The following is a 19267-nucleotide window of genomic DNA, read 5'->3' on the forward strand; positions in this document are numbered from 1 at the left end:
TAACTAGAGGTGGCCTCATACTACTACTACATAGGAGGGAACAACCCTCGGCATAACGAGCTTCACCCCTAAAAAACGCACTAACATGTGTGCCTTTTGTAGTGAGTGGCCCGCTACAAATAATGAATTCATAATAATCACACGTTTGGACGCCCGATAGCAGTGAACGCTTGGACCACGCATTATTACTGGGATATTGCACGTTGCATTGTCAAGCATGTAAGTTACTCTCACTGCATTTCCAAGCAAAAGATGTTATTTTCGCTGCATTTCCAAGCAGACACGTGACTCTGTGGTAAAAAACTTGCTTGCCACGCAAACAATCCAGGTTCTATTCTCTCTCAGACACAGATTTTTTTTTTAATGTCATTTGCATCTTTCACAATTTTTGAGTCACGTACGAGATGATTTTTTCGCTCCAACCAATGATGCCGATACTGGAATTTTCGCAAAATAATCTCTTTAACGCTATTGCGTTAATGTGCATCATGTATACCTGTCCACTGATACTTGTCCAATACGTATTAAAATGAAAGAGGGGAATTTCGTGGGCTCATTTGTTTATAATAGACACAACCTTACTTGGAAGTTTTGTTAGCGGAATGGCGTACAGAATTGATTGATTGATTGATTGATTGATTGATATGTGGGGTTTAACGTCCCAAAACCACTATATGATTATGAGAGACGCCGTAGTGGAGGGCTCCGGAAGTTTAGACCACCTGGGGTTCTTTAACGTGCACCCAAATTTGAGCACACGGGCCTACAACATTTCCGCCTCCATCAGAAATGCAGCCGCCGCAGCCGGGATTCGAACCCGCACCCGTGACAACCGGATTCGAACCGGGTCAGCAGCCGAGTACCTTAGCCACTAGACCACCGCGGCGGGGCGTATGACGTACAGAAAGTTTCAGGAATGTAATGATATATAAAAGGCTGTAGTCATAACTTCACCTGCTTCCAAGGCAAACAAAGTTATTGTAAAGCCATCTGTGCTATGTGAAATGAAGCTTTAGAATGAGTTTCTTGTGCGACATAAAAAGAAATTTTATATTAGACAAAAGTGATAAGAAATTTGTATTGTAAAATATATATAAACAACCATAAAAAGTTACAGTAGTCAGAATGAAATACACGTCTTTCTTTGGAAAGCATTGTTTGTGTGAAGCCTGCTAGTGAGTGAAGAATGACACCAGCTTATGCTGCCTATTCACAGTTTTAACAATGAAATACAGTCAAGTCTGAGTGTAACAAAGATGGATGTAACGAATCATTGGTGATAATGAAGAATTCTTATGATACACATTTACCGATATGCTTAACCTTTCAAGCTCAAACTATGATGGACTATCTATAAATGTATCCAATTCGTTTAGTTCAAAGACTCTCTATGTCCCAAGAAAAAAACTTGGCATGCAGGTAATGTGCAGCAAAACTGGAAGAGCAGCCTTTTTAGAGCTTTTTAAAATACTTTCAGGGGCAATTACTACATGTGTACTTGTATAACACCCACTACACCAAAAATCATAATTTTCGGGAAGTACAGAGGCACCCACTACGCTACTTTCGATTAAGTGGAGAAGTGAGGTACAGTAGAACTCAATATTGCAAATAGCCTGTCTGTATTGATGGTGCCAACACTTTTAAGTGACACCTACATAGAAAGAACTTCGTGAATTAAACTCTCTCAATGATCAGTATTTTCTGAACCAATTAAACGTTTGTAGGTGTTATTGTTCAGGCCCGGGGTCAACTTGTTGAAACTCCTATTGAGTGCGACTGTGCCTGCTACACATGTGTTAAGGATAATGTGCACTTTTTTGATGCTTGTCTGATGACGAATTATGGCTGACCCTTTTATAATGGGTTGCAAGCAATCAATGACCCATTCATTATACGGTTCAGATTGCGTGATGCCTGTTTGTCATTTTGCTGTTCCAAAACACTTAGTTACACATAGTAATAGGACTCTTTCCAAGACATGAAGCTTGAATATGGTCTGCCAACATTGGGGTCTCTAACACCAGCATGGCTATGTGGTAAACTACTGGGCTTCCATGCAAAGGGTCTGGGTTCGAACTCTACTCTATCCTAGAAACATTTTATTTATTTATTTTTCTTATTTCGCAAGAGTGCAGTTAAGGGCACCAAGGGTAGCAGAAAACTTCGGCTGTTGTGACCTTATAATGGCTTTCGCCACAAATAATTTAAATACAAATGTGGTTTTGTAAGTTTTAGTAATTCATCATAATTAGCATGTAATTAAGTATATAATTCTTCTAAATTATATGTCTCATTCTTACATAAAAAAGTCAGAGCTTTGCCGCAAATGCGAAGCAATGAACGCGATAGCAACAAATTGGAAGGTCATGCGAAAAATGGCAAGCAGATTGAAACGTGCCCCGCGTTTCTCAGGCACAAATGACACACGAAACGTACTCACAGGTACAGATGAACGCGAATAAGCAACTCGGTTGTAGCTTCACTGTGTCAGAAAAGGGCAACCTTCTGGCAAACTGAGACTGCAGCAAGTGCGGTGACCTTTGTCCGCCTGGTAACTATAACAGATTCGTTTTGGTGAATGCCCAAGGCGTACAATTCTTCCCACCACGAGAATGTACGCGTGAGCGTCCACCCTCCCCCCCCCCCCTTCTGTGGGGGAAAGTATGCATGGGAGATGAGAGCACGCGCTCATTGCGCCATCTCGCAGGTAATGCTGAAAACACGACAGTTCCCTAAGATGGCCATCGCCAGCGGTAAGTGGTAAATATAAATAGCTTGCCATTTCAACGTTGAAGGAGGCGCTCCTTCGTGGCTTAGAGGGTAACACCTCGCACTCACAAGCAAGAGGTTGGACGTTTAATTCAGCGCGCTGAAGCCTTTCTCTGGATTATTTTTCTATCTTGCGCTATCATATATATAGATACCTATACATATACGGTGATTGACGGCGATGTGGATGCCACACAAAAAAATCACAATAAAAGCAATCAGATCATAGACAGAATATGCATGCACAGCATTTTTGGTTGTATTCATCGTGAGCAAAAAAAATAGTACTTTTGACAGTTTCAGAACGCAGGACATGAAACAATCAGTTGAACATTGTAGTGCCTTCAACAAAGTGATAAGCTACAGTCATGCAGAGCGTTGACTTTATGTCAAAACACTTTGACTGTGCATACATTCATCCTGTGTACAATGTGTCACTCTTTCTGGGCCACTATTTCAAAGAAGTGACAAGAACAAGTTGAGCCCACTTCTCTAGACATTGCACTTCAGAGACTCATAATGGTTTGAAGAAAACATACACTCACCAACTAAAGATTACTATGGCACTCTTATTCTGTGTTCCTTCTTAGTTGGTGAGTGTATCTTATCGTCAATTAAGATTTCTCCTTACCAGGCGTGTTTTTATTACACTCTAGGCTCAAGAACTTTATAATGAAGTCACCTTCATGCGAGATGCAGCTTTGCTGTAGTGCCATCGGAGTGTAGTAAATTAACAAAAGTATGCTACTACGGTACACGGCTCCTTCACCCAACAAACACTTAGCACATTGCGACAATTTGCCCGTGAAAATTTCCCCACAATTTTTCTACAATGTATTGCTCCAATTGATTGATTGATTGATATTTGGGGTTTAACGTCCCAAAACCACTATATGATTATGAGAGACGCCGTAGTGGAGGGCTCTGGAAATTTCGACCACCTGGGGTTCTTTAACGTGCACCCAAATCTGAGCACACGGGCCTACAACATTTCCGCCTCCATCGGAAATGCAGCCGCCGCAGCCGGGATAATGAATCGCTCCAATGTGTAGTAACTATGTATACAGGAAGCAACTTTATTTGCAAATGCTATGTACAGCATACAATGACTTGCAAAATGCTTAGTCATCATCATGATCTGCCCTCGTTGGCCCAGGGCAACTTGCCATGTCCTCTTCATCTGCAGACAGAAAATGTTGGTTAGTAATGAACACGTGCTAATTATTCACGTGCAGCCCGACACACAATCCTCAATTAAGAGATTATGATCCCATATCACGACTGCACTAGTAACATCTTTCTACTCAGAATAAGTAGTGCTTACCTCCGTGTGCAGTTAATAATGAAACTTGATATGCATATTACTGAAGTAATCTAAGCGAATAATTACTTGCTGGCACGGTCAGACTATTGTGTTGAATTTCTATAATTTGTCATTGATTGGACTCACTTATTACAATATCATAACAAAATCAATGATTATAAGCAATGATTACGAGATCTAATTACATTCTTTGTAATAATGTATGCATGTATATACAAACAGTACACTGATATGTGGCAATGACAGATTCAATTGTTGTTTGCTAATGATCATTTATTTTGGAAACAAAGCTTATTTGTAGCAAAGCAACATGTCAAGTGCGCTAGCCACAAGCTTTCGAAGTCAATAAATATTTTTTTTAAATTTCGGGGGATTTGCTTATTCCAAGTATCATTGAGCATAACAAAATATTGAAACCAAACAGGAACACTTAAAATACTGCCAAGGTTGACGTGCTCGTATTTTAAACAGAGTAACACTTTTTGAACACTTCACTATATTGATCTATTGCTATTAAATGGTCTGTTAAATAGTTAGCGAAAAGAAAAAAACGCTAAAAACTTACCCTCGAATTGAATGACACACCATATGCAGTAATGGTGACGTCGTCGAAGGTAGTCGGTGAGAACTCGGAGCCTCTCAGAGGGCTGCAAGGAAGGAAAGAAGCAAAAGGGAATCCCCACATGCATTTGAATGAAAGTGATCATTTTCACACACACCGGTGAAAAGAGCAGCGAGGGTGCCAACTATTGTAGCTAAGTGTACAACGGCCTTCAGAATACAATCCGCCGCAATCTCGACAAAGATTTTGCTAAGGCTCCAGCTATGATACAACACTATCAAGAAAACCAAAGACCAATAAAAGGACAGCAACATATAATATAGGAGCACTGACATGCAAGATGGTAACATATGAGAAGACGGAAATGCTTGTTACTAGATCAAACGGCCACACATACAAGACAAAAGTATGAGCGCCATTTATTACCATCTCCCTGCCCTTGTTATAACTTCACCACTATTTGTCACAAATCAATACCAACTAGTGCATTAAAGGGACACTAAAGGCAAATATTAAGTCGATGTTGATTGCTAAAATAGTTGTCCATAAACCTCGCAGTGCTACTACTGTGCCAAGGAAGTCCTTATTTTGAAATAAAATCACGTTCTAGAGGTCCACATTGCGTTAGCGCACTTCAAATTACCCGCCTTATTGGAACCTTTCACAAGAATGTTGCCGTCCACAAAGTAGCCCCACTTTACTGTGTGGCCGCCGACACTAGTAGCAGCCGAGCGAAAGTAGCAGAAGCCATAGCAGCAACAACGGCCATTGAACAATTTTCAGCTATGGCCTCCGAGATGGCAGAAGTGTTTGGTTTAAGTGGGCCCCACTAGATCGCACGACCTGTCCAGTTTAACCAGGCAAAAATTGAACTTGTGAGCCACTCGCACCATTTCCAATAGTAATGTCCTGCGTTTTTTTTTTTTTCAAAAATCAAACAGAATGGAACAAGCAGCATTTTATTACATCTCTTTATGACCAGAAGGTTCTTAATTTACTGCAGCCCCGCCGCGGTGGTCTAGTGGCTAAGGTACTCGGCTGCTGACCCGCAGGGCGCGGGTTCGAATCCCGGCTGCGGCGGCTGCATTTCCGATGGAGGCGGAAATGTTGTAGGCCCGTGTGCTCAGATTTGGGTGCACGTTAAAGAACCCCAGGTGGTCTAAATTTCCGGAGCCCTCCACTACGGCGTCTCTCATAATCATATAGTGGTTTTGGGACGTTAAACCCCACATATCAATCAATCAATCTTAATTTACTGCAGCTAGTTTGATTACTAATGATAATTGTAAGTGGTAACTCTGACGTGATCAAGATAATTTGGCGATACTCGTGGCCCATGTGTTTTTGTGCATTTACTTCAATTTCTTGGCAAGTACGGCACTACAGTTGATATTGATGTTTCAGATGTCATACATCGAGATTTCACTCTGACATGAATTGTTATTTGACTTTGGTGTCCCTTTATATCCACAGCGTTATGCTGCCTTGGTGATGTTGATAACTACCGTAATTACTCCAATCTAACGCACACCTTTTTTCGGTTAAGTGAGTTCATAAATTTCATGCGCGTTAGAATCGAGTACGAAAAAAAAAACAAAAAAAACTGAATACGGTCATTCTATTGCCATCGGCATATCCAAAGCTGCCCCCTACGTGCGTCGGCATGGCGCGTCGGCCATTTCTGCCTATAATGTTTCCCATGTGCGGCACTTCGTACGTGTGCTGAGGAGTTCGTCATCTTGTAGTGCATTAGCGTCGACGGTATGGAAGGATCGACTCCAAAAACTCGAGTGCACCACAATGCCGCTTTTCAAAGAAAAGTCATCGCGTGTGTAGAAACGGACGGAAATGGGCCGCATCGCGGTCGTTCGGAGTTCCCGAAACATGCGTGCGGGACTGGCGGAAACAAAAGCAGAAGATGGTCGACAGCAAAGCTTCACGCAAAGGCTTCAGTGGACCACAGCAGGGTCGGTTTCTGCAAATTGAAGAGCTGCTCGGCGAGTATGTGCTTGAGCAGCGAGCGGCACAGCGGCCCGTGACGACAGAACTGCTCCAAGTGCGGGCTATGCAGTTAGCCTTAGAATAGAAAAAGGGCTAATGCGGAGCTAGTTTAAAGTGAGCAGGTGCTGGCTAACTAACTTTCCCTCCAAAGGTGAACGGGCATATGCGGAAAGTTCCGAGAGGTAAGATGAAAAGCTTCACAGTTTTCAGAGGTTTGTCCTAAACTTGCGGCGCAACAACGGCTATCTGCTTGGGCAAATCGGGAATGCCGATCAGACACCTCTTTACTTGGACATGCCTAGCACCACAACCGTCGAGAAGAAGGGGGCGAAGCAAGTTCGAGTGCTGACAGCGGTCCACGGTAAAACTGCAGTGACGGCAATGCTCTTTTACACGTCAGATGGGCACAAGCTTCCCCCGTACCTCATATTTAAATGGAAGACGCTCCCGAAAGGAGTCGTTTTTTCGAGTGGTGTGATCCTGCGGGCCAACGAGAAAAATGGGTGCGCGTTGCAATTAATGTCTTACTTTTTTTTTTCATCGCCGAAACCGGGTGCGCGTTACAATCGAGGGCGCGGTAGAATCGAGTAAATACGGTACCACACTGGCCACACCAGAAATACACAATGTCTCAATTGAGTGTGCGGTGCGAACTACACATTATCACCCAGATGGACAGCTTTGCTGTAACAAGCATTGCTTGGCTGTCGCACCACAGCGCACTTCCAAGGAGAGAAGTCGCGAGAGCAGTAAGAACAGAATGCACAGACCAAGACTGTTTTTTCAGCATCATTTCATATTAGTTATTGGGTTGAGTTTGTTTTACAAAGGCTCTGGTGTTGCAGTTAAGTGGTGTATTGTGCAATCATAGAATAACTGAGTGAAAAACAGGAAAACTCAACATGATGCCACTGTTAATCGATCATGTGAAGTTTTGCAGAGTTTTGCATCATGCAGTAATCAGGTAGGGCCATAATGTGCTTGTAAGTGCATCACACTGTGGTGATAGCGCCCAGGCGCGTCAAGTGTCCGCGTTATCTGGCGCTGTCGCCCGCAATTGTAAAATGTCGTTTGTACGTGACGTCATTGGTCACATGAGAGTCTGCTATATATGTATGCTGGTTGCATGGAATAAAGGTTGGACGTTATCTCGCGCGCATCGGAAGCGGCTCGGTCCCTTTCTCAGCTCCTGCGGCCGGCCCGGACGCGCATGGCCTTTCGCTAGGGCGCAACACGACATGGTGTCAGAAGTGGGATTCTTCTGACATTCGAGGGGCGTTGCACCAGTCTTCGTCAAGCGGCGCCATGTCAGAAGACAAAGTCAAGCCAGTTCACGGCATGTTCGCGGTTCCAGCTCCGCCAGCGTTTGACTTCGACCAAACGTCCGAATGGCCTTCCTGGATCCAACTATTCGACGACTACCGCTTTGCCTCTGGCTTAAATGAGCGAAGTGAAGAAGCGCAAGTCCGGACTCTACTCTACGCAATGGGCAGGCAAGCGAGAGAGATCTTTTCGACCTTCACACTATCTGAACAACAGCAGAAGCAGTATGAAGTCGTCAGAAAAAGTTCAACGATCACTTCGTGGCCGCACGGAACCTCGTTTACGAGAGCGCATGTTTTCACCGACGCATACAACAACCAGGCGAGTCAGTCGACCAATTCATCACCGCGTTGCACACACTGGCGGACCGGTGCGACTACAAGGAAAAGGAACGCATGATCCGCGACCGGTTTGTAGTCGGCCTCAGTGATGCCAAGCTCTCGGAGTCTCTGCAAATGGATGCAAATCTTACACTCGCCAGCGCTTTGGCAAAAGCTCGCTTGAAGGAGACCGTCCAACGACAGCAGCAACAGCTGCGAGAAACCAGCGACGAACCTTCGGCAGCGCCAGCCAGCAACCTGGACGCGGTCAACAAACAACGGCAGCCCCGAAAGAATTCTTCAGGACAGCGTACCGGCACCTCGTCAAGGACCAGTGCACCGGTCACACAAGGTCAACGCACCAGACCACAGTCCTACCGACCTCTCACATCCAGTTCATGCCCCAACTGCGGTCAAGGAGAGCACCCGAGGACCTCCTGCCCGGCATGAGCTGCGAAATGCAACTACTGTGGTTGTTCCGGACATTTTGCAGTGGTGTGTCGGAAAAAGGCTGCAGGCGAGCGAAAGAAGGTACAGATTTCTTCTCTCCATATAGAAAGAGGGGCGTATTTTGTAGGCGCGGTAAATGGGGAGCACTCCAATTCTCGGTATGCTCAAGTTATCATTAACGGCACTCCGGTGTTCGCTAAACTTGACTCGGGTTCAGAAGTGTCCGTTGTACCCTCAACATTTCCGGGATTGCTTACCAAATTAGACAAGTGCGACATAACCTTAACAGGCCCTGCGAATGAGCCACTGCATGTTCTCGGAAAATTTCTTGCCACTATACAGTGGAGACAACGCATTGTCCGACAAACTGTGTACGTAGTCTCGCCTTTACGCTCGATACTTTTGGGTCTCCCAGCGCTCGAAGCCCTTGAGCTGATCAAGTTCACTGACTCGGTCAGTAGCGCAGCAGCTATCGAAGCTTCCTACTCTCAGCTTTTCGGTAGTCTGGGTGCTATGAAAGGGGAATACAATATCAGACTGAAGCCGAGCTCGGTACCCTTTGCTATTCCGGTTGCGCGTCGCATTGCCTTACCCCTGCGGGACCGAGTGAAGCAGGAGCTCGAGCGTATGGAGCGAGATGACGTAATCCGCAAAGTAGACGAACCAGCAGAATAGTGCGCAGGTATTGTACCAGTACTCAAACCTTCTGGAGACGTTCGTATTTGCGTTGACTTGACGCAACTAAATAAAAGTGTACTTCGCGAGCGCTATGTTATGCCAACGGTTGAAGATAGCCTTGGTCTGTTAAGTGGGGCATCGGTTTTTTCGAAGCTGGACGCTAATTCTGGATTTTATCAGGTCAAGTTGTCGCCGGAAAACCAATTGTTGACTACCTTCATTACGCCATTTGGGCGATACTGTTTTGAGAGGCTACCGTTTGGAATAACGTCAGCACCTGAGTTTTTTCAAAAGAAAATGTCGCAGATTCTGGAAGGAATCCCAGGCGTGGTAAACATGATGGATGATGTGCTCATTTATGGCTGCGACAAAGCTCAACATGATGAGCATCTGCGTCTTACTTTAGACCGTCTCATGAGTGCTGGTGTTACGCTAAACAAAGAAAAGTGTTGTTTTGGAGTAACCGAGATAAAGTTTCTTGGTTGTGTTCTAAGTCGAGATGGAATCAGGCCGGACCCTGAAAAGGTCCGGGCCATCAAAGAACTGCCGACGCCAAATAACGTGTCTGACGTTCGACGGCTGCTCGGAATGACTAATCATCTGGCAAGATTCATACCAGATTTGGCTTCAAAAACGGCACCGTTACGTCACTTGCTTTTGAAGAGTTCTGAATGGACGTGGGGACCAGCCCAAGAGCAAGCGCTGTCATACGTTAAAGACGTTATCGGTTCGGCGCGCGTCATGGCTAACTATGATGCAAAGTAACCTACGATTCTTTCCGCCGATGCGTCATCATTCGGTTTGGGGGCGGTACTGATGCAAGTTCAACCAAACAACGAAAAACGACCCGTTGCCTTTGCATCGCGATCGTTGACGCCTGCCGAAACCAGATATTCCCAGATTGAAAAAGAAGCACTAGCAATGACGTGGGCGGCAGAACGATTCGAAGGGTACAACAAAGGTCTTGAAATTGTGTGTGAAACCGACCACAAACCTCTTGTAACCTTGCTGGGAAAATCTCCTTTAGATGTTTTACCACCTCGCATTCAGCGTTTTCGCATGAGGCTCATGCGGTTCAGCTATGAAGTTGTGCATGTCCCGGGCAAGAGCTTAGTTACTGCAGATGTGTTGTCGAGGGCCCCGATTCGGGGAAGGGAAAAGAAACTGATAATGCACTGTCTATTAGTGACGTCAGCAAGCACGTTTCAGGATGCTTGTCAAACGCGGTCGAGGCCAGCCTCTTCGAGAGAGTGAAAGCAGAACAAGCCGCTGACGAAGTTTGTCAAGCACTCGTAAAATTCAGCCGGAAAGGGTGGCCAAAATTCTCATCTCTTCCGATGGTCTTGCGTTCATATTGGCAGGAAAGAGCCACGCTTACAGTTGCTGAAGGCGTGCTACTTAAAGGTATGAGGTTGGTCATTCCTCAAAAATTGCTCGCAGAGGTCCTGATACGCTTGCACGAGAGTCACCTGGGAATCGAAAAATGCAGAGCTCAAGCCAAAGAGTCGGTATGGTGGCCAGGGTTGAGTTATCAGCTGAAAGCTTTGGTTACCGATTGCCGCGTATGCGCCGAGCACAGACACCAAAAGCCAGAACCAATGATCCCGACAACCACTCCACAGCGTCCTTGGCAAAAACTAGGAGCTGATCTCTGCCATGTTCAAGGAAAATAGTATTTGGTAGTCGTAGATTATTTTTCTAGGTACCCAGAGATTGCTTTGTTATCATCTACAACGAGTGCCACTGTCATTACGCACCTTAAAAGTTTCTTTGCAAGACATGGCATACCAGAAGTTGTTATGTCTGATAACGGAGCGCAATTTGTGTCGAAGGAATACAAGTTGTTCGCTCGCAACTACGGGTTTCGCGCTGTGACGTCTAGCCCAAGGTACCCCCAGGCAAATGGTGAAGTAGAGAGGATGGTCGAGACAATCAAAGGCCTCATTACAAAAGCGAAGGATCCATATCTTCCTCTCCTAGCGTACAGGGACACTCCGGGGCCACTTGGGAAAAGCCCTGCAGAACTTCTAATGGGTAGGCGGCTACGCACAACGGTGCCTGTCCATCCCACAAGCCTTCTGCCTCAGACGGTGAACCTGAGAAAGTTCAGAAGCCATGATACGACCGCCCGACAGCGGCAGCGTAGGAACTTCAACCTTCGTCATAGGGCTGCTTCGTTGCGAGCACTCGAACCGGGTGCGAAAGTCTGGGTGACGGACTGCAAAGCAAAAGCGCGAGTCTTGCGACTTGCTAAGCGGCCGAGGTCGTATGTGGTTAGAACCTCCACTGGCGTACTTCTAGAAAGAAACAGGAAATCCTTGGTGCGCTCTGTTTCACAGCCAAAAGAAGGTGAGGATGAGGGAGATAGCAATGATTTTCCTCAGGCAGATGATAGTCGGGTAGAAACGGAACAGAATTCTAATCGCGTTACAGACAGCATGGCGCCTGACGATCTATCTAGCCCTTCCTTGCCGGGAACTGACCTCCCTGAATACCGAACGCGATCTGGTCGTCTTGTTCGACGGCCGGACCGCTACAGGTTCAGTAATTGACTGTATTGTTCTTGCACATTTTTTTGTTTCTGCAAAGTGTTCTTTCACTGGCAGTGCTGCGAAGTTTGTTGCAACTGTCAGCGTATTGTTAAAGAAGGGGAGATGTGGTGATAGCGCCCAGGCGCGTCAAGTGTCCGCGTTATCTGGCGCTGTCGCCCGCAATTGTAAAATGTCGTTTGTACGTGACGTCATTGGTCACATGAGAGTCTGCTATATATGTATGCTGGTTGCATGGAATAAAGGTTGGACGTTATCTCGCGCGCATCGGAAGCGGCTCAGTTCCTTTCTCAGCTCCTGCGGCCGACCCGGACGCACATGGCCTTTCGCTAGGGCGCAACACGACACACACCTCCACATAATCATTACACCATGGCTCTATATGAAGAGGCTCAAACGTGCTGCACACGGGCCGAACCTCTTGCTTACACCCATGGCCCGCACTTGACTGTCGTCATCCCACCTTTTAAATTTTTTTTCCTCTTAAGTATGTTCCTAAGTTACACAGGCATGACTAGTGTAAAGCTCAGTTTATGTGAGGCACTTTACATGTTCACCATATGATGAAGCTCAGCAAGGAAACAAAAACTATGTTTTAGAATCAAGCATCCATGTTCTAGACGTTTTCATGACCAGTACCAACTTGTTGTTCGAATCCTGAGTGTCAAATCTTCTTCAGTAATGACAGGCAGGTTATCACAGGTGGGAAAGTTTTTTTTTTCAAGCAGTAACATTTTCTGACATTTTGAGCAAACTATCCTCTCCCACCTACCTGCTTTAACCTTCTTCCCTGTCCCAGCCCTCACAGAACTAAATTGCATGAATTTAGTCCCTCTAGGCCGGGACAGGGAATAAACTCCAAAGTTTCTGTAGGTTCATTACTTGTCATACATTGTGAGTGATCTACCGGCAAAAACCTGACACTTCTCGAAATGAGCCGGACCTCACCAACTAACGTTGTGACTTGAAGTTACTGTGGAGCATGTGGATACTTTAGAACAGTGGACCTCAATGCCTGCTACCGCATGATGATCATTGTTGCAAGGCCTCATGTGGCACCCCTAAAAGCATTGAAAATGCCAAATTTGAGCCTAATGAGTGCAATTCTAGGAGCGAGACAAGTGAAATATTTCTGAACAATTCTGAATGTGGTGGTTAGCATAATGTGCGAGAATAAGGCAGTTCATCTCTTATGGCAAAGCCAGGCTAAAAAGAACTGAGCGTTGGCCGAGCTAGTATTCTGTTGTAAACAGCATTTGGCATTCTAGCAGCCGAAGATCATAGCCACACAGTCCCGAGGAGTGTGCGACACGATCAACGTCGCAAAGTAGTCTAGGGCTATGTTATAAGAAGCCGACAGCAACGGCTGCGGAACATGACCCGATGACCACATGGATTTAGCACCTGCGAACTCTTACAGTAACATCACTCACGTCTACATCTTCTTCCTCCTCTTTTTCTTCTTCTTCTTCGCTCTCATCCCAACTTCTCTTCTGCAGAACAAGCCCATCGTCCGACGAAACGATGTCGCCGTCAGCTACATCTTCGTCTAGAGACACCACATTCCTGACGTCACCATCGGCGCTGGTCGGATGTGTGTTGCCAGGCCAGAACCAGAGCTGTTCGGGCTCTGTAATATCCTGCGGGTGAATAATAGTAGTTGTATTTTTGTTAGCACGAAAATACGTGAAGTTCTCATTCAAAAAAGTCATTTCAAATCAAGAATCTGAATTTGATGAATAAGCTGACTGTATAGGGAACCAGTGCCGGAGTTTCCACGATGCGGGCTGCGTCACCCTGGTAGTCAACGCATACTTCTCAACTGCTCTTGCAGACAAGAAGTGGGCAACATCGTACTGTCGCAGCACGGACATATCAATGGGGGCATGTCAGCCTGCACTAGCTCAACACAAAACTCGCTGAATGCACCGGTTCTCGTCCAATCAGCAGGCAGCCAGAAAATAATGACGAGGAAGTCGCCATCACAGCACTGTCGCTTCAATGCTATATGCATAGACGCAATCCGCATTCCAGAGATTCTCTCCAATTTCTAGTGCTTTTTATGCGAGGGTAACCTTCGAACAAAGTTCTTTTTTTTTCTAAACCACAGTGCAGTATTACTAGTGCAACAGCTTTTTGAGCTGTTCGTTACAAAATGAAGCACGACAGGTACACGCGCGTGCTCTTCCCACGGTACACCCAGCCGGTCGTCCGAGCGCGAGGGGCCGAGTTGTGTCGCAACTCTCCGCCTGGTGCTGATTTTCGGTGCGCCCCCTATCCAGCATTCCACAGCCAATACAAATTACTGAAGCAATATGAATTTGTCCGGGCACTGCTCAGGATGTTTATTACAGCGGCCAAATCTAATATCCAGTTGCTCACTAACTTTAGAGAGCTTGATCAAATTGCAAGGTTAGTGAGTTTATGGTAATTCAGACCCCAAAGTGACTAAGGGTATATGAGAGATGCCACAGTGGAGAGTTCTGCAAAATTTTGACCACTTGGAGTTCTTTAAGGTGCACTGACACTGCCATGGACCTCTAGCATTTTGCCTCAATGAAAATGCGACTGCAGTGGCTTAGATTGAACCCCGTCTTTCCTGTCAACAGTACAGCGCCGTAAGCACTGTACCACCAAGTAAGACTCACTTAGAAGGGATTCCAAATACACCAAAGGTGAGTTGGTTAATCTTTTGTGGTCCATTGTTGGGCCCTTCCTGACAATTAGACGCAAACAGAGCAGTCTATGGTCGATCTCTGCTGCACAAGCTTCTTTTATGGTTGATTCACACCGACATCTCACTGCATTATGTCCCATTTCAAAAAGAGTAAATAAGCTTTTCCTTGAGCTTTATTTTCATTAGTTTAGGACAATATCGGAGAGAAGGGGGTAAAGGTTTCAGACTGCAAAAGGTCAAATGACTGTGTCATAAGAAAGACTGTCAATCAAGAGACTTGCAGTACCTGTGCACTGTCCAGGTTATAGCATGCCCTCTGACTTTTCCTCAAGTCAGCCTCAATCTGCTGCAAGAGGGCTTTGCTACGCTTGGCATTTCTAAACTCCTGAGCCATTCGGTTGCATTCCGCCTCGGATGTCGTCTTCAGCCTGGCTTCGATTCGTTCGCGGGCTTCGGATTCTTGGCCCAAACCACCACGGTTTGCCCGTACCACGATAGGAATCGGCTCCTTAAGCGAACTGCCTGAAAGGGAACAGCAGTGAAATCGTGAAGAGAACAAACTGCACAACAAACAAAAAAGAAAAGATGATCTGGGTGATCCCTCTTTCATAAGAACTGGGTATGAAATGATGAAATGCCCTTTCATACAAGGTTGCACAGCTTTGTTGAATTTCATGAAAAAGAAGTGGATGTATTTTTGCACTGTCTGTAAAATATAAAATATGGCCACAGATCTAGCACATGGAAGTTTTGGAAGACTTTAACACCTTCCCAGAATTCTTGCAATTGATATGCTTATATTCATACATGCACATAAAGACACACGTATAAGCATACTCGTAGGGGTATTGGAGCCCTTCGAGAATAAAACACTGTTTTTCCACAAAAGGCAATCTTGGGCATCTCTGCCTTTCAATTAATGCTACAAAGTGCCTAATGTAATCTCATTTCCAAAACCTCTTCAACTTTCTGTAAAGTAATATCATGTCCACAACGTTCATGACATTTTCCATCTATAAATTGAAGAATGCCGAGTGAATCAATGACAGATTGTACTGCACCTCCTCAGCAATAACCACAGGTCTAGTCACCATGAACAGATTTTTCTAGACCCTGGAAGTTCTGCTTGACGATATTCTATTGCAATTTTCGTTGAAAATTCCCAAGGGTAGCAAGAGGCAGGCACATACCTGCAGTTGCTGCCTTGCCAAGCCCCATGCCTGGCTTGAAGCCCATCATCTTGAGAAGGTTGAATCCCTTGTTTTCTTCGCCCAATGGTTTGTTGAGTGCTTCAGTACGGGTGTCCTCCATTAACTGCTTCGTAGACTTCGTGCGGCTCATCTTGTTCGCTTCCTGGTGCTTCTTCTCGGCCTCGAAGCGCCGCTTGGTCGCACGGCTGTGGACGAGTCCGGGCCGCAGGTCCTCGCTTCAAAGAGAGTTAAAATAAAGGAATTTCAAAGCAATCACTTAAAGAATACTAAATAAAAATATCAAAAATTACAGGGCAACAGGACAGAGAGAGACTAAGCACCTAGTCTGTCCGTGTCCCACTGCAGTGTGGTTTGTGGTCTCTTGGTTCCTACAGATATGTACCAATTTGTCAAAATATACACTCTAGAGTTTCAAACAATGCTCTACAGAAAAAATTGTTGCAAATTTCTTTGCGGGGAGCTGTTGAGAATTAAATTTGAAAGGTAATTATTGACTTTAAACTGCTAAGTGCAAACTTCTTGGCAGAAAATGTGGATGAGAAACTTTTTACCAAGGCAATGTTTCAGTACAGACTAGAGAGTGCTTTTTCTTTAGAGAAAGCTGCTCTGGAGGAAACTGTTGAGGCGAAATTTGAAGGGGAACGGTTGATGGCAGACCGTTAAGGAATGACTGCCTGTGTGCTCATCATTGTTACAGAATGGCCACCTCCATTCCAATTCCATTCTGGGAACTTACTACTTGCCATATTTCCATTCTTTTTAATTTCTAGGAATGACAAGACGTAGCCCATTTCCACTCCAGGAATGGCCAGGCAGGTCAATTACACTTCTATAATTCCTCAACGTAAGAAAGGCACATCTTGGTATCTTTATCAAGCTAATAATGATTATATTATAAAACTGATATCATCAGATCCATGAGAACTGCAAAACTATGCTAAACACGTTACCACGGTCAAGAGAAAGTAGCTTGGTGGCTTATCTCTTGCAGTACAAACACACCACTATTTGCCATAGGGGCAGTTCTCCCGCTACCTATGGTATTTGCATGGTCAGCACAATCATAAAAAATAGAAGTTAATAGACAGATGGCAATGCATGCATTTACTCGTTGCGATCATACTTTACTACCTTCGCAGCATCTTTTTACTATAGCCGGAAGCCAGTAAAGCTTGGAAATTTTGCCCTCAGTAACCAGGAATACTCTCTTATTCTTTGTGTGGCGAGAATATGAGGCGAGTCTGTGAGCAAGCAGGTATACGAAAGTTTGCAGTAGACACAAACATCACGCCGGCATCAATATGCATCACAACATAGAGTAGCATTTTTTCGAGTAAGCCTCCGAGTCACCGATGGTGGCAGAAGCAAAAACAAAGTGATGGATGGGGAGGCAGTAGTCGGCTGAAGCACCACAGAGGAGGAAAAAGATCACAAGGTGTAAGGTGGGTATGCCGCCATTGTATAGTTCCGCAAGAGGAATACCATGGCATGGAGACGTGGTTTCGCAAAAAATAGAGAAAAGCTTTGGAGCAGCACAGTTTATATTGGAACAAATTTATAGTGGGTGCATTGCTTATAAATGTACCATGCATGTAATAATGCAAGCCTTTTAAATTACTGCTTAATTGTCCAATTCCAGGGTCTGACTAACTAATGTTTGGATTTTGAAGAACAGCACGTTGACGAAAATGTGCTCTATTTCCGGAAAAAGACTTAATTCTATTCCCATTCTGAGGAAAATGCGCTTAATTCCATTCCTCCAAACGTTGTCCCCATTTCATTCCGGGGTCGCGAAAATGTGGAATGATTTCGGATTATTTCAGGTTCCGTAGTGGCAACTACACAACACTGATGCTGACGGCGGAGGCGGCTGGTCTAGCATTATTTCTGGTGATTGTAGGAGACCACCTGAAGGGTTGGTGTTGAGGAAAAAGGATTTGGGGTCTTGTACAAATAATTGGTCATCAGTAGCTCGCTGACACGGCATGGGGACCTAAACAAACACGATTCACCCAAGCATGCATTTCGCGGCGGTAATGAGGTTAATTCAAGTTATTTATTTTACTTCGATAAGTTTACTTTCTCAAGCTAAGACGACGTCAGGCGATTCGTGAATCGAACCCAAGAGCACTACCTTGAATGAATGAAAAATCAACCGAGTGCACTCACGAGACGCCTGTAACAGATTTGTGCAGTGGCGTCATCATTCATAAAACCCCAGGACATGTTGAAAAACCCTTCAAGTACTTGTGCATTTACATTCACTGATGCGGACAAAATACATCACTTTAAAACTGTGCAATCGGCAATTGATCCTACCTTTCAGCGAAGAAGTTCATCGACATGTAGTCATCGTCGTCGGTATCACCTGACATCGCCGCACTTTCGTGAGTACTTTGAGTACTACCAGAAAACACTTAGGACGCGGGAACGTCTCGTGAGAGCTATAGGACACGCAGTGCAGACACCATCAACACAGAGAACTTCGTGCCACCGCAACCTGTGTTTACTTTGCTCGTTGAAGTGGTGGGCTACCATGTTGTACGAATGGAATAGTGTGTCATCCGTGCAACCAGAGAACCAAGAAATCATGGCCACTAACGCAACTACGCCACCAGGGCCACGCTGCAACTGACCGGTGTGCATTACGCGCAAAATATAAATTTTCAGAGCGAAACTACGCAATCTAAACCACCGTGATCCTTCCCAACACAATACGAAAAGTGTAAAGACAACAAATTAAGACGTATTATTGCGTTTAATGAAGCTGCTGCAACCTCGTATGAACTTTCACGTTTTTATCACGGATGGGTGTCCCAAATTACTGGCATGCTTATTGTTTTCATTGCAGACAAGAAATGAAAGAAACCCTCTTCGATTTACTCACGTGTATTATGCTGACATGAACTGCTTATTACGCTATTTTGAAGTAAAGCACACACAAGATTGTGCGGAAGAATCATTTCGTCAGGAGGGTCAAAAATCACTGTGTCTAAAGGTGGTAAAAAAAAAAAAGGTGATTTTCTAAGGAATGCTGCTACAATTATTTCAACCTTCGGTTCCTGAAAAAGACATTAAAGAGCAATAAAAATTGCGGCTCTCAGCGGGACATGCTCCAAAGGAAACGTTTTGTTCATTCCGCAAGAATTAACCGTACTGCATGAAAGAAAAATCTGGCTTCCGCAAACGCTGGGACGTTTATGAATAGAGTAACTTCAGGTCACTGTATTCATGCACTCACTAAAATTGGCCAATCAAATAGTCTCAGAAATAAATAAGCAATGCAGTAAAGGCAACTTTTAATCACGGAGGCCCTGTATCTCCCAGCTTGAACAACATAGACTCAAGGTCACATTAACAGGGGGCGCTACAAAAAACAAGTGTGCGGTTATTGAAGAAA

At 44.9% G+C, this 19267-nt stretch overlaps 1 protein-coding gene and 1 pseudogene across 1 annotated transcript; one reads left to right on the forward strand and one right to left on the reverse strand.

Moving 5' to 3' along the window:
• Window positions 1–3819: 3819 nt before the first annotated feature.
• LOC119164188 (G patch domain-containing protein 11) lies at window positions 3820–18390 on the reverse strand. The gene is made up of 6 exons (XM_075871189.1): window positions 18187–18390; window positions 15847–16082; window positions 14943–15178; window positions 13413–13619; window positions 4662–4743; window positions 3820–3952 (listed from the first exon to the last, which is right to left on the reverse strand). The coding sequence occupies exons 1-6, from the start codon at window positions 18240–18242 to the stop codon at window positions 3894–3896; spliced, it is 876 nt and encodes a 291-aa protein (XP_075727304.1). The 5' UTR covers window positions 18243–18390; the 3' UTR covers window positions 3820–3893.
• Window positions 8035–9427, forward strand: LOC142769128 (uncharacterized; annotated as a pseudogene).
• Window positions 18391–19267: the final 877 nt, after the last annotated feature.

The sequence above is a fragment of the Rhipicephalus microplus genome, chromosome 8 (genome assembly GCF_043290135.1).
Source record: "Rhipicephalus microplus isolate Deutch F79 chromosome 8, USDA_Rmic, whole genome shotgun sequence".
In the NCBI taxonomy this organism is placed as follows: domain Eukaryota; kingdom Metazoa; phylum Arthropoda; class Arachnida; order Ixodida; family Ixodidae; genus Rhipicephalus; species Rhipicephalus microplus.